We start from the raw sequence: 16,045 nt of genomic DNA on the forward strand, positions 1-16,045 counted from the left end.
AACCGAATTATAAGAATTATAACAAATAAACTAGACTGCTTTATGTAACCAAAATCAAAATGATTATATACTAAGAGTATATTTACTACATAAACAATCATTGATAACGACTTGTAATGGATGAGAGGTAGGATGAACATATCTGGAAATCACTATTTTATTTTATTAACTCTCATCCTTTATTCAACCTAGTTTACATAAACTTTTTAGAGATCTATTTGCAAGAGAAATTTTAATGAGCAGTTTTGGTAAAAATTGTTTAACGAACGTGTAATGATGGTATTATTCACGGAGACTGATTACGTCAACTACGACCAGATTGACTGCTCGGTCTGTGGATAATGTGTGTTACCATTATACACAGACGTAATGATTATGAAACTTACAAGTTAGTTTATAGAATGAATTAGTTTAAGACTCACTTAGAAGAAATATATTGTTTCACAGAATAAAGAATAAACGTACAGAAAACCTTTCTTATCATGTTGTAAAAAGCTTTTTAGTTACTACTTCTCTTTTACTTTACAATTGAGTTTTCATGTTCCACTTTTATTATTTAAGTTTTTGTACATATTTCCGATGTTCTGTCGTCTTAATATTTGTTTTCTTTAAACTTTTCACATCTAGGACTCAGAGATTGCAAACAATGCAAACGTCCCTGTCTTGGAACTAGTACCTATAACTCTTAGGTTTTGCCAGTAGTACTACTCTTGGCAACATTTTGAGGACAAGAGTAGGTAATATAAATTTGATGTATGGAGAAACATCTAAAAAGCACAATCTGGACAAAGCTTTTTCGGAAAAAGATGGAGCAATATAACAACAGTTGTTTAATAAAAAACCTTATGCTTTTGGTTCTGCACAAATACTTTGCTTTTAGAGTTTATAAGATCTTTTAAGTCATAATAATTAAAGAAACAGGAAACATTCATTCGTAGAAACAGTGGTGTTTGTGTTTGCAGGCAATTTCTAAAATTTTCCTTCTGATCATGAACTTTAAGGATCATAAGCTATCATGTTCGCTTACTTTAAACAATCTCACTATCCCAGACAGCACACATTAGATTAGATATCTAGAAATGGTCTACAATTTGACTACATTGTAAATATCCATTAAGTAGTACACTTAATACACTTTTTGAGAATACATACAAATATTAGGAAATAAGCCGGAAATCTCACTAAAACTCTTCGGTGACAACTTGGATGTGAAGGAAAAATAGACAATAAAGATCTGGTCGTGTAACTTTCTAGTCCAATAGATCTTTTAATATGGACCGTGAATTTTTGTATTAAATGTAAATATTCTTCTCATTGATGTTAGTATCAGTTATGGTATCTAAATTGTAAATCGTTGCTATTATACAACAAAACAGGGATGTTTTATTATGCACTTTTCCAAACACACAAACCACGTAAGATTGTACTTATAGGTGAACTCTAGTACTCAGTAAAAAGGAACAAAAACATTTGCTTTTACTAGCAAAATTGAAAGTAAATGCTTCGCATCTTCGAAACAGTCAAACAGAGAGTATTTACTTCTTTCTTCGTTGTTTGTATTGATGTTCATTTTATTTTCAGTTAAAAATGTGCAGATATTTATGTCCAGCCTTATTGTGAAACAACAGCTTGATTGAATTGAAACAATCGATGAAATTGATTTTGATATAACATAGTCCGTTACTTACCAGGATCAGAGGTAAAATGGCTATTCTGCATTTGCAACTATATGACCTATCTGTAAAAGGTATAAATTGTTTAAATAAATAGGGCATAAGGTTTCGTAATATGTTATCATTAAAACATTTTTGAATTGTCACAAAAAATGTATTAGCAGTTAAAAATAATGATAGGATTGACTTTAATGACGCTATAGACAAAAAGCCCGGACAATCACAAAAACAAACGAGCAAAGCATTAGAAATTCATGGGGAACTGAAAAAATAATACCTAATAAATTCATTACAAGCCCATTGTCTAGGGAATATCTCTTTACAGGTGATTAAAACGCCATATTTAAATTCTCGGCCACGAACGCATTGTTCCCTCGATATGAATGGGACCTACAACACACTGTGTTGTATTTTGCGGCTAATTGTATACGGCAGCGGGCTCATTTCGTCGTTGTTATAGTGCGCGATATTTGTCCGATATTAAACAAAGGCTAATTGTTTCATTTGTATTTATATCCCCCTCGTCAACCCTCTTGCAACTTGCCATGATTGGAAATTTAATTTCAATTTCAACTATCGAACATGTTGATCGAATAGAATTAACAAGAATATGATGTCGTTATTTCAGGAGAAAACTTCCAGATGAATAGTACTACTCCAGATAATATTTCCGTTAAAAGTGGAAAACAAATTTTATACTCAAAATTAGTCAAAAGCAATAATAAAAAAAAGCTAACACGAGCAACGATAATTGGAGCTGGACCAGAATATAGTTTGGGGCAAAATAATTGCCGGAATAAATTCCGACATTTATACACTTCCAATAAATGCGTTTACAACGGGGTAGGCAAAAACTGAAGGCTAATTTTTGTAAATGGAATACAAATTTATCGAGCTTGTCCGTTTTTAAATTAAAACAACCGTCCGAGTGATGTATAGTTACGAGCACTTCATTCGATTAGCATTTTTCAAGCGGACAGTCACATAGAAAAAAAATAGAATTATGGTGTTGTTACATACTTAAGGTTAACTTTAACTATTAGTTTACGTTATTTATAGTTAACGTTACAGCAACATAAAACAGGAGAAATAGTAAATTCGAGGAGCTTTTGTAAAAAAGGAAATTGTTGAGAATGTTGTCGTGCTTGATAATTAGAATGGCCAAACAAACTTATTCTCAAATCCAATAATTAACCTCAACCAAAAACAACTGGAATGGTTGATATTGAACAACTATTTTGCTAAAGTGATTCATGTGAAATAAGTCTTCTTCAGAGAGTTTTTGACTACCAGGTTGTATGAGTGTAATAGTAAACTTTTGGATTACAACGCAATTTTTAGATAGATATACAAGGTATCCCATAAATAATGGTAAATAATTTAATGGTATATTTATGGGGTCAAAATAATAGGATTTAGCAGAACTTATCTTAGAAGGAAAGTTAACGAAACAGAAATACAGGGGGTCAAAGTTACTTTTTTAAAATGCACGCGATTCACTTGGAGTTTCTTGCTAAAATTAGGTATTTGAGGGTTGTCGAGGGTGTCAAATTTGATTATTTAGTCAGTTTTAAGCCAGCTTATAGAGGGCGCCATGTACAACCAATTTTGGAGGATGGAGCAGCTCATTTCTTATTGCAAGTGAGAAATTACTTAAACAAAAATTTTCCGAATCGTTGAATTAGTCGGGGAAGCCAAATATCATTAGCAACAGAAGTTCAAATTTTAATCCTCCAGATTTTTGTGTAGGTATGGGTATACCTGAAGTTCCAGTTGTCACTTGGCTATACCATAAAAAAATTATGTCGATTTTAAAGCGAATTATTTGCTACAGGTGGCGATAATCAAATTTGCCATCCTCAAAGAGCCCCAAATATCTAATTTTACCAAAAAACTGCAAGTTGTTCGTGAGTTATCTAAAAATAAACCTTTTTAAAAAAATAACTTTGACCCTCTGTATTCCGCCATTATATACCATTACTTATGGGACACCCTGTATATATTTCACAGTTGGTGAGCATTGAAAAACTTTGTCAGAGTGGTTATCATGATCAATTATTTTCTATAGGTAAAAAAGGTTCTGCAAAGTTTTTAGGCAGCTTAGAAAATAACAAATTACAATTTTTCAGAAAGTTTTTCAACATCAAATGGCTCTAAGTTGCATGAATTGTATAATGATTGTGGTTTAGATCAAGGTTGTGGATGTAGTCTCTTTCGGGATGATTTATCACGGATATTGTATTATTATTGAATATTTTAAAACAAGCTTTGCAACTGATTCTTTTTAAGGCCAACCAAAAGCTTACAAATATATTGAGTGTTTATATTTATGTTTTGTAGCAAAACAGATTCTGGTTCGATAGTCTTCTTCAAAGAATTTTTACTCACTGTTACCACCTTAAACCGTTTTAAATATACTAGCTTTAGCTTTTAGTAGAGTTTTGCAACTTTTGCTCTTAATTTGTCTTTAGGCTTCTTGTTTTTCAAATTATACTAATAATCATTTTATTAAGTATTTTTCTTGGATATATTTTTAAAAACGACAAAGATTAGTGAACACTATCTAGCAATTGTTAAAAAGATACTTTCAAAATTCAGTTGGCTTACATTTGTGTAGCTTGATACGCCCATTCTGACACTAAGGTCACCAGCTCCTTGAAGATGACTTTTACCTACACATCGTACATTTCGAAACGTTACAACGAAATTTGTAGGTGAGTCCACTGAAAAAGTACCGTAGCGCCCCCTCACCTTGGCACTAGGTTCAAAATCATCCTCGATGACAAATGTTTCTCCTAGTTTAACAAGAAAATCTCGACGGGCAGTTAAGCACCGGGGCCATTGTTGAACCCGACCCTGTCGATTTATCAAAATAATGGCTCGCATTTTCGTTTATGACATTTCGGGCTTGATGACGCAAGATCGGGACAATCTTCTTCCTACTGCTTGGCTAATCGAGCGGTTTCGTAACCGCCGCTAAGAAATATCAGCCCTAGAGTGACCGGCGGGGCTGTATTAATTTCGTTTTAAGTGCAGCTTGCCCTGAAGGTGAATTGAGAGTGTTGTGTAAGGATAACGACCGTCAATCACTCTCGGGGCCGCCTTTTAAAATGCTAATAACCGTTTTTAAAAATAAACAGTCCTTCAACTCCACCTGGTAGCTAATAACGGGTGTATGTTGGTCCTAACACCTTACGAGCATTTTAAAGTTTGACAGCTCGATGATTTCCGACCGCGATAAGAATATTATATTTCGGATGTTTGGAAGGGAGCATTTATTTCTGGTAGTAAATGGCTATTTAACTAAATAATAGGACACAGCCAATTTCTACTAGCCCTAGTCAGTAAAATAGAAATACTATTGCAAATTTTGTTTCACTGAAAAGCCAAATTTGTCTACCCAATTTATGCAGTAACATAACTTTTGCATAAATAAAGCAATAAATTATCTCGTACGCCTTGTATCTGTTCCAGATTGACTTTAGTTTCTATTTTGCAATCCTGATCAAGGAAGATAAATGCGTCACATTTCAGAGCAGTTTTATTATTATAATTAAAAATTGTATTATAATTTTTTTGGAACACATTATTCCATTGCATCATTTGACTTTAAGCCAAGTTTAAGTTAAGTGTGGTTCAGACTGTGACAATATAGTTGAAAGAAGGTATAGTCTGAACTGACTTTAACTTAAACTTAGCTTAAAGTACGACGGTGTAAAGCATCATTCACATAAACTTGATGGCTATTGCAATGCTAAGGTATGTGTACTGCTAAAGGTTAGATACATTATAAATTAATGTACTGTTCACACTTGTACTGCGGAATTAATAACTTAATAGTAGTGCAAAACATATCTAACTTTTAGCTTTTACTCTTAAGTTTTACCACTTTTACCATCTTAATACAAGCAACCAATAAGAGCCATTTCAGATGTTTGACACATTTTTGTTGTCAATTAACTGTTCAAACTTCGCAAATTTGAACGAATGCTTTTTGGTATTTGTTATTTGTTATCTTTTTTGAAACAAATAGTTGTCAATAAGTCTAGACTATGTTACGATTATTACTATGACGTTTATGTCTTGTGTTTCTGAAATTCTAACCTGATTCCTATTTTCTAATTTTAATTTTGAGTTTATTATGAATGATGTCATTTGTCTACTTCTTGCAGTGCACTTACCATTAACAGTACAAATGCACTGCATGTTATGTGAATGTTACTTAAGAAACAACGGGACAAAAGTCGACAGTTGGTCACATGACTATTTCAACAGAAAGTCTCACTGATATCTTGTGACCAACCAAAATCCAATGTCATATGTCACATTTGCTCCGGTAAACTGACGCATGTCACTTCCGTATTTTTTTGTTATCTTTGTCTCGATGTTTCTACACCATTTCTAACATAATTATTCATTGTCTTATAAAGTATATTAATTTATTAAAGTGCCTTGGAGTTTTATCCACAGATATTTTATGGAATTGCCTTTAGAAAGGTCTTGAATTTCATTTGATGGTTGCTGAATTTAAATATACTTTTTCCGAATTACACTTGATGTTTTCTGAATTGTATTTCCTTATTCTGAATCTCACTTGACATTTTCTGAACTACATTTGGAAGTGGTATATAGAGAGCATCGAATCGTAATTGTTCTCTCTCCTGATTTCCTATGCCTATGAATAGTTTTGAAATTTCCATACCAGGATACTTATACTATGATAGTTCCTAGCGTTACTTATTTTGAAGAATGTTTATCAATATCCTGATTTTGAAAGAAATTTCAATAATTATGGTAACTAATACACACTTACAGTCAGTTTGTAGTAGCAGGAGAATTTTACTAGACTTCAAAAATGATATCCACGGATTGCGTTTTTCACAAATAAGCAGTCAGTAAAATAGACTCAAAAACTATAGGAGCTGTTAAAAAGTCTGACAGTTCGTCTTCTAAAAGCAGTTTCTTACCAAAAGCTGTATTACATCTAAAGTCAATCTAGCTGTAGGTTATTTCAAATTACCTTGACAACTTTAACAATTAGTTTGATACAAAAGCAATAATTTGTTAGGAAAATTAGTTTAGAGGCTGTTAGTTTAGCGAACATGAATGTTTATGGTTCTTCGACCAGCTTCAAGAACTTAGAATCTCCTCATTCAGTTTCCAAATAATATAACTATTAACAGATTCACAAAGCAGGTGTTCATTAGTTTCCTCCTCATCCCCACAGAAATACAGTATCCTTGTCTTTCCAAGTCTCTCTAAGTTTTTCCTGATAATTGATCTTTAATATCACTTTGCTTGCACCTCATTGAATCTTTTCTCGTGGGTGCTCTTCAGACAATTGAGACAAAGGGGAGTGATATAGTTAGTCAGATAGACAAATTGAGATCCTGTATGAGTTTAAGAGATACACCATGCATGACAGCTCCAGGTTTGTTTGTGCTTGCATTAGCTGAGGACTTTAAACATTTTTTCACCAAAACGTACAAGAGACATTAAAATCTGTTTTTGTCTCAATTTTAGGATTAGTGAGGCACTTATAATCAGGTGTTTTTTTTTAGGTAAACATTACTAGTTCCTCACTAGTGCACACGTATCTAATCTGTTGTGTATAAGGTCGTTTGTGAATCATCAAACATGTCAAGCATAAATCATGTAAAACATTTGTAAATCGCCGAAAAACCGCGTTAAAACTGTTAAAAATCTCTATCTTATCGAACCCCATTGAGTTAAGTTTTATGTCTTGTTCATTTAATAAACATATCCCTATCTTTAATACTTGTCGGGACACACGCTCGAGCTCTGTTTGAAATTGTAAAGTGCATTTTCGTGTAAAAATCATCGTGTGTCGGTGTATGCCCCAGCGTTGCCGGCTCCTCGCTGTGAAAACCTGCCACGTTGCCATCTCGGTTAAAGATGTTATTTTTTTCGTTTTGAAGTTTCCAACCTCAACCATCTTTCGTTTACTGATTTGGACTGAAGTTTTGTTTCAAGTTAGGAAAGTTGTAATGGCGTTGAAGCGGCAACGCCGTTCCCGAAAAATACAAACGATCTCCTGATTCATTCCTTGCTCAGAAACACGATGTTTTCAATAAATTCACTTAACTTGAAGTCGTTGTTCCGCAGAGAAGGGGGATTTGTTCTCAGCTCCGCTAACTCAACATAAAACAAGACAGAGAACTCGTGTTTTCCCCTTCCAAACGCTAAACTGGGCGGGACCGTTGAGCTTTTTGACCAATCGGCGTGTGCGCCCGCGCGAAAGCTCCGCGCTTTTCATGTAGTTGTTGGCCGGAACGCGGCTCCGCCCTCAAAAGTGAGAGGTTGAGGGCGGAGCTTCGGGATCAGAACGAGCCAGAGGGGGAACAGCTTTAGTCGCGATCAGACAACAAATTCGTAAAGGTCGTGCGGCTCAAGAACCTCGCTTGCGTTGTTGGGTTTTTCACTGGGTTTCGGTCGTGCGGAATAGGTTTTTTTCTGGTGATTATTCCGAGATTTGCGACTTAAGCGGAGTGTTTTTGATTAATGTGCAGTCAAGTAAAACGAGTGCGTATTACGCGACGGATTGTTGTGGGCCAGCCAGGACTTTGAAAATTTTGCGCTGGATCTTAACATGGCCGCCTATGCCCAGTTCGCTGGCTATGGTTATCCGACGGCTTCACAGGTTAGTTAGTTTTTTCACTAAATTTTCCTATCAGTTTTGGATTGAGAAGTCAAGTGAGTGTAAGTCTGGTTATCTCGCAGTCCCGTAAAATTATCAACGCAACTACTGTTTTATCAACTGAAAAATTTGACTTACGAAACTCAGTACATTCAAACTGTCCTTGGTTTTTTGAAAATTACGTTATATTGTACAAATTTAAACAAAGGGGAATCTGAGGATTGATTTGCTATTATTATCCTCTTTGTCCTTATTAATTCTATCTCTAGTATAGGTTTGTGATGTCTTGCCAAATTCTCTTTTGAGAAGATTATAATCCTCTTGCTTACTCTATTTGTAATTGTTTATAATGGATTGGTGTTTCTTCATCTGCTTCTCTTGTGGGTTTTGCATTAGGTATACTAAATCCATCCTGTCTTATTTGTCTCCTATGTTGATATTTTGTCTACATTATGCAGCATTGTGACCTGCTCACCTAAAATGGTTAAAATAATTATCTATTCTAGTCCCTCATCTGTGCTAATATTGAGGATTTATGAACTATATTCAACATTCTTTCAGATTCTTTATTTGGTTTTTAGGTTCTTTTAGGCTCATACTGATAAAGCTGATCCAAGTTACCACAAAAACTGAGTCATCATACCTAATTCGAATTAAAAATTCATTAATTTACTGCACTTTTGGTTCTTGGACCTACTTTAATAACAGTTTAGTCAAATTGTCATGTTCAGTGCAGAAATTCATTTCAAATATATCCGAAACATATAAATAACACATGTGGGGTAAGTCCCAAAATAATAACTTGTTTAAACTATAAAATACAAACGTTTTAACATGGAATAACTGTTAATCAAATTCTAAATAGGCATTAATACAGGCTGGTTTAGCAAAAGGACAATTAAATTAACTTCAGTAGGTAATTTTCTCTAATGAAAGATCATTTTCAGCGACGGACAAAGTATTCCATAACCAGTTGTGTTTTAGTTGTTATTTAAGACCAATTTTATGTTCATTCAGTTGGTACTTCAGATTTACAGAATTCAATTTAAGAAATCCTTTGGGATCAGAATCATCCATTCAGTAGAACATAATCTATCCCTAGGATATTGATATTTTCTCAAATTTCTATGCACTAGGAACGATTAAAGAAACTTGAGTTAGTCCATATAAAAGATATCTGATTTTGGTCTACTGCTGTACTAATTCTCTTTTGCATTAAATCTTCCCAAAAACATGGGATAAGGGTTTGTTAAACAACTCTGCAAGTTTGAAGATCATTATGTACATTTTTAAATGTAACTTGAAAAATTATAATGCTGCCCACATTTTTCATTAATTTTTTCGAACTTACAGGGAAAAGTCGTATTAGGAGACAAACTTACATTGGGGCCAATGTTTTTATAACTTGCGGCCACGCAGCAAAGTAATTGGTTTCATTAACCCTTTACTAATCATAGATCTTCTGTAGTATTGGTGCCTCAATTCTTCCTAATTAGATTGAGGACCCATTGGCCATATTGAAGATTCTAGTTTGTCAATGATCATTTGTTGGCGTTTCTTCAGCCAGTAAAACATTCATTAACCCAGGTTTAGCTATAGTTTCCCATTTGTAGCACCTGATATTATTTTCTAAAAATCCACTGCTCACAGTTTTATCAAGTCAGCCTCCAAAGATGTAGTAAGTAAATAAGGACATCATATCCACTTTTTTGGTACAATATACCTAATTTTTTGTGTAGTAAGTGGGAAGTTGAATAATCTCTTTACTACTCTATAGGTTTTCGGTCATACCAAGAAAAAACAAACCAAAGTGGCGTAACATTTATATTTTAGAGGACTTCAAAGAGTTCCGACCTTAGCCGTCGGCAGGTCACCAAAAAGAGGGGAAAGTCCCTCCCTTCAAGTGGAAATCAAATGTTTACCATAGACTCTCCTATTGTTTGGTTTCAACTTAAACCGGGCACGTGAACCTAATTTCGGATCGGTAATTAGTTTTTTCCTCACCGTTTTTGATTCGCAACGACATCTGCAAAACCCCACCAGCAATGATAATTTTAACCGGTTCATTTGGAAAAACTCTCAAGTTGTTTGTGGTATAGGTGGTTGTATGAATTATGAGCGTGTGACAAGAATTAAGTGCCAGGAGTGTTTAGGCAACAAACCAAACAGTAATAACCCATTAGCCGGGGCACTTCCAGCTTTATAAATATTGCGGGATTGTTTTGAAAACAAACTATTTTCGAGTATCCCTCCCCGATCGTTTTCTAAATATTCGTAATGCAACTATGTAATGTAATTATAATCGGGCGGCCAGATGGGCGGCAAACACGGATAACATCAATTTCACTTGAAAACTCCAAGTTCACTTTGCGACTACATCATTTTGCCATTTCTAGCCCGCCACTCCATCACTTTGTGTCACAACAAATGAACGATAATCTAGGAATCTTGTTCCAATAGATGTTAGTTGGTTTTTTTCACAAATAGTCGCCCCGATTTTACAATGTCAATGTGGTAACACACAGTTTTTACTATTATAAAAATAATGGTGTAGCAAAGTATCTTTAAGTAACAGTGCAAAGATTTGTAAATGTAGCTTTAAGTACAATTCTTCATAACTTTGCCATTGATCAGACCACCACTTTACATAGCTGTGACTATAATTACCTACTGACTCTGTTTCATCTTTCAGAACCATTCGCCATTTTGAAATTGAATTTTAAGTACAGGGTAGGGGAGGGAGCATATCAACTGACAATAGGCTTTGTTTCAGCTATTGGTGGGCGGACAACCGACCACAAACAGCGGTTCCTCGCCGGCATCTGGGGGCGGTTCCTTAAGTCCCGGGGGTTCGGCAGGTCTTCCCGGTGCCCTGTCACCTGGTGGTACCTCATCAACAGGACCCACGCAGTGTTGTGATAACGGCCGACCTTTAGTGACGGATCCGGTGACCGGTCAGAGCGTATGCTCGTGCCAGTACGACTCGGCCCGGTTGGCAGCCCTGCAGTACCCCAGAAGCGTGGGGATGTACGGTACTCCCTATCCTAGCACCGAACAGAACCCGTATCCAAGTATAGGCGTGGAAAGCTCGGCGTTTTATTCACCTTTGGTAAGTGGCCCGAAGGCAACCCAGACTTGTACTAGTTGATTTAATAGTTAATTCAATTGTCCTTGATGATAAATTGGTTGCTACACCTGCAATTGACAACCATCGGTGAAAATAAGTGCAGCCAACCTTATTTGTCGATTGGGATGAGATAGGGATAGTAATTCAGGGATGTCGTGCGTATGCACAATGACAAAGGCGTTTTATTATTGTTATTACTTTTTATTATTTTAGCAGCACGGGAGTCGGTCATGCAACGTGCTTTTCCGCGGTTTTCATGCCAGTTTCCTCTGTTATTAAAATAATTGTGTGTGTTATGTTCTATGGAGAAGTAAATCCGTTGATTCGGTGCTCGGTAATTACGGGTTTTTGTTCCCTTGATTTATCACCAACTGATTTTTTTCCTGATTTTGTCCAATCAGAAACTACCCACCAAATATCTTTCTCATCAACTTTTGCTGCAATGAAACAGAGTTGTTAATTCAGATGTTATTGATTATCTAAAAGTCATTTTCTTTGGTTAGCTGCCGAAATTCTATTGAAACTGCATATTATTTTCCACAAGAAGGTTTTAATTAACATTTAGTATCTCATATCTTAGTACAGTTCCTTAATTTGGGCACAGGATATCCAGATACCTTCTTCAAGAAGTTTGAACTAAAAATCAATGTCTAAAGCATCAAATCAAGTGTTTTGAGTCCAGTGAAAATCGTTTAAATTGCTAACTTTATAGATAATTAATGAAAATCATCAATCAAATCAATGAACTTAATATAAATATTTGGAAAACACACTTTACAAGCTTTCTTTAGATATCATCTCACAAATCATCTTCTTCATCGTTCTTCTAAATAGAGTCTTTAACAAATTTTGGACGTTTTACTTGATTTCCAAGTCAAAAAGGCTTTAAATGCAGTCAACTTGACAATCTGTTAAGTTAATGCATCTGCAAAACATGTTCTCACTACTTAATTTTTTGAGCTTCTTCCTGATTAAGAAGATTGTGTGCTACCCCACTGAAACAATTATTTCTTCTTGACATCTTCACAGATTTTGGTCTACTCCAAGGAATAGCAAATGACATGTTTTGTTTTAGGTGGACTCTTCTTCTTCAAGCAAATTTTATCTCGTCTAGATAAGATCTTGAGAAGGTTTAGCACTAAGTTCTTAAGTTCTATTATCTTCTTAAAGAGTCTTCGGTTCCTTCTCATCCAAGTGGAATTACCCAATTTTCGGAATGGTTTATATCTTTTCTAGTTCTTGTTCTGCCTCTTTATGTAGATTTTCTATATTACCATTTGACAACATTTAAAACTTATTTTACTTGCTAGTGTTGTATTTAGATGAGAGATTGCGTTATGTATCAATATCCTCTTGTTGCCATAAATATGAGTAATAATAGTAATATAAGTCTCAAGTTTCACAGAGTGAGGTGTGGTTATTGTTATGTATATTAGACCTCTGTTTGCTGAATATGTTGCTTGTTGCTCTCACAAGTTGATCAGAAATAGCATTTATAGACTGAATATCTATCAAATTCTACTCACAAATTAGACAGTCAGAAACAATTTGCAAGACAAGCAGGATTATAAAATATACGTAATTCAAGCATATTTAATACTTTTTGAAATCAGATTAGATCAACTTTAGTACTTAATCTTCAAAGAATTGTTATTGATAGATTGAAGGAGCAACTCAGCTTAATCCTATCACTTGAAATGGATCTCGTTCAGTGAAATTATGATTTTGAAATATGAGTAAGTGTGCAGTAATATCCGGAATCTGTGACCCAGTGACATCTACCATTTACTAACGTTATTCTGGTATTAATTTTGGGGAAACAAGTAGCACAGTCCGGTACTGGTTCGGTCCAACACAATTTAAATTACGAACCCGTTTGTATCGTTCCGATCGAACCTCATAACTAACTCGACAGCGTCCGAGACACCTTTTTTGCCCGAACCCTATCGGATGCCGTTAAAAACTGCACATTTAATATACGGCGACATGTTTAGCTGTCATTAACACGAGCGAGTGTCCGTTGCGAGCATGCAACTGTACAGGTGCAAAAGCTCGAGAGAGTTAATTATTAAGTACCACTTTAATAAGTAGTACCAACGTTGAAAACTCCTCGGTCGCGCGACTTTGTGCGAATTCTTCCTTTTCGTCTATATGCGAACCCAGAACAAAGATGGCTTCCGCCAAAGAGCGAGAAGGCTTTAAATAAATCGTCGCGCCTTATAAGTCGCACCGAGCCGACACGACTTACAAATTGCACCAGCTTTGTAAGTTTTTAAAACCGTTCGCAATATGTTGTTGTTCGTTTTTATTCTGGTCGCATCAGTTCAGCGACAGGCCCCTATTCTCGTTCTGTTGGTTATGCAGAACTCATTTTTATGTCAACTGTCAAAAGATTACCAACATGTCATTTGTCAAACACGTTTTGTGTACTGAGAAGAAGTTGACAACCATTCCCGGTGCCACTAAAGGTGGGACACTCCAGTCAGATTGACTGAATGGTTTTGGCGCACCCACCAACAAAAAGAAGAAATTACAAGTATTTTCACTTCAAGTTCAAATGATGACACCGCTTTTCTCCCTGACTGTACCAAATTTTGTAGTATTTTTTTTAATGTTATTTAATAGGAAATTTAATGAGGATTTCAAAAATGTACTTAAAACAATGATTTTCTTATTCTAAGTGGGTTTTACAAGCGATTTTGTCGGTGACTGTTTATTCAAGAAGTGTTACTAGCAGTTCAAACTTTGACACCGCTTTTTCCCCTGACTGTATTAAATTTTGTAGTGTTTTTTTTAGGTTAGCAGATAGGAAATTTAATGAGAATTTCAAAAATTTGCTTTAAACAGTCATTTTGTCCTTTAAATCGTGATCACAATTTTACTGACATAACAAACCAGTTTTTCCTGAATTACTCAAAAACAGTGGATGTTACAAAAAAAATGGCAGGAGACCAAAAATGTTCCTAATCAACTCCCTAACTTAGCACCGTAAAGTTGCAGGACCGTTTTAGCTTGCAGTATACAGGGTGTGCATGAAAAGTATGGTGATTCCGATTTATGACTTTTCAAATTAATGACAGTCGTGACAGGAAAATGATATTTTTCAAGCATGAAAATAATCAAATATAATTGAAATAATAAATGAAATTTACTGGTAGAATTGGTACATTTTCTTGTCACATTGAATTTTACTTTACCTTACCGGTAAGTAATATATTACCCTGACAATAAGAACCATGACTAACTTTTACTGTACTTTTTGGCTTGAATTGACATGTTTCTGTATGAAGAGCTAGAAAGCAGGAACAAACTTAGAGGACATTATGTGTTAAAGGCTAAATTTCACTAGAAGTCACTGTTATCTTTATCCAGTCTGTTAGTTAATCAATACTTCGTGGGTTTACAACGATTAACAAAGATATGTGAGGTGCTTCATCTAGGTCTAATTGCTCCATTCTGGTGTAGTTTACTACTAAATCGTGTTTGATTTGAATAAAGAATACACATAATGCATCATTATTCCTTCTTATCTTTGGCACAAAAGTTGCCTTCTTCAACACTTTTGCAATGTATTCTAAATTTTCTTGTTCCCTAGTTCCCTAATTTGAGCTTTTCTGATGAACAATGTTTATGGATCTATTCTAATTATAATGAGAATGAATATAATCGAAGCTATCTAATAAAAGTAATGGTCTACTATACTTTTCTCTAGAACTTCAGTTGTTTTGATAGCTCTGCTTAACTCAGTAACAAAATTATAAAATGTCTGATTTTCTTTTTGGACTACTTCCAATTGCTCTTGGTGTACAGTACTGTTCAAACTTTTCTCACATTCTTCGGTCTATTATTCAAATATTGTTATGGACATTCGGCTTCAAGCAAATTATCTTTAAGCAGTAGGTAATAAACTACTTTGAAAATTTTGCCTTTGACGTAGAAGGATTGTAGCATATTTGGTAAAATATGGCACAGTTCTTCGGTTCACACCATTAAGGTTGAGAGTTTCTTGCTTAACCAGTTTAGGAAAAAAACTAGATGCAAATTTGTTAGTGCACCAAACCATACACCGATAAACTGTCAAAAAGGCGTTGCCCAACTTGTCACAGTTGACAGTTTTGATTGTTGTTAACAAAGAAATTGCGTGACCCACTTTCCTTTACCACTTTTTGACAGGCAATAAATTAGTACCTGTTGTTGTAGTGGAGCGAAACTATTTAACCATGTGTACCCTGTACTAAAGCGAACGGATCCGGTAATAATTTACACCGTTAATGTAAAAATTACGTCAAAAACATCAAACCTGAGTCCCGTTTCTCTGCTGAAAACAACAACAAATCGTAAATGTTGTTAAACGTGGTAAATCATGTCGCGGTCGTTATTTAATTTTCTTGTGAAAAACCAGTTTGGTTATTAATTGCGTGCTGTCGCCTTAACGCTGTTTATGCAAATGGCGGCGGTCGATACGATTTTTTGTTATTACTACAATGTACTATTTCGTCAGAACCCACAATTGCTAGTATAGGGAGTTTGGTTAGTAACAGTTATTTTGTTAGGTTACTAAAATCAAACGGAAGAAATACCAACACC

The 16,045-nt window shown here is 35.0% G+C and overlaps 1 protein-coding gene across 5 annotated transcripts in view; it reads left to right on the top strand.

The window, feature by feature from the left end:
• Nucleotides 1–16,045, top strand: part of caup (caupolican) — a 47,202-nt gene that overhangs the window by 15,735 nt on the left and 15,422 nt on the right. For 2 of the 5 annotated variants that reach the window (XM_081983461.1, XM_081983459.1), the window contains exon 3: nt 11,093–11,440. In XM_081983461.1, the coding sequence (XP_081839587.1) occupies nt 11,093–11,440 (348 nt within the window). Of the gene's footprint in view, nt 1–8,025; nt 8,335–11,092; nt 11,441–16,045 lie in introns of those variants that run through there. The other 3 variants (XM_081983462.1, XM_081983463.1, XM_081983460.1) reach the window with 3 other exon arrangements.

Source organism: Ips typographus, linkage group LG7 (genome assembly GCF_016097725.1).
Source record: "Ips typographus isolate SLU linkage group LG7, UJ_Ityp_2.0, whole genome shotgun sequence".
Lineage (NCBI taxonomy): Eukaryota > Metazoa > Arthropoda > Insecta > Coleoptera > Curculionidae > Ips > Ips typographus.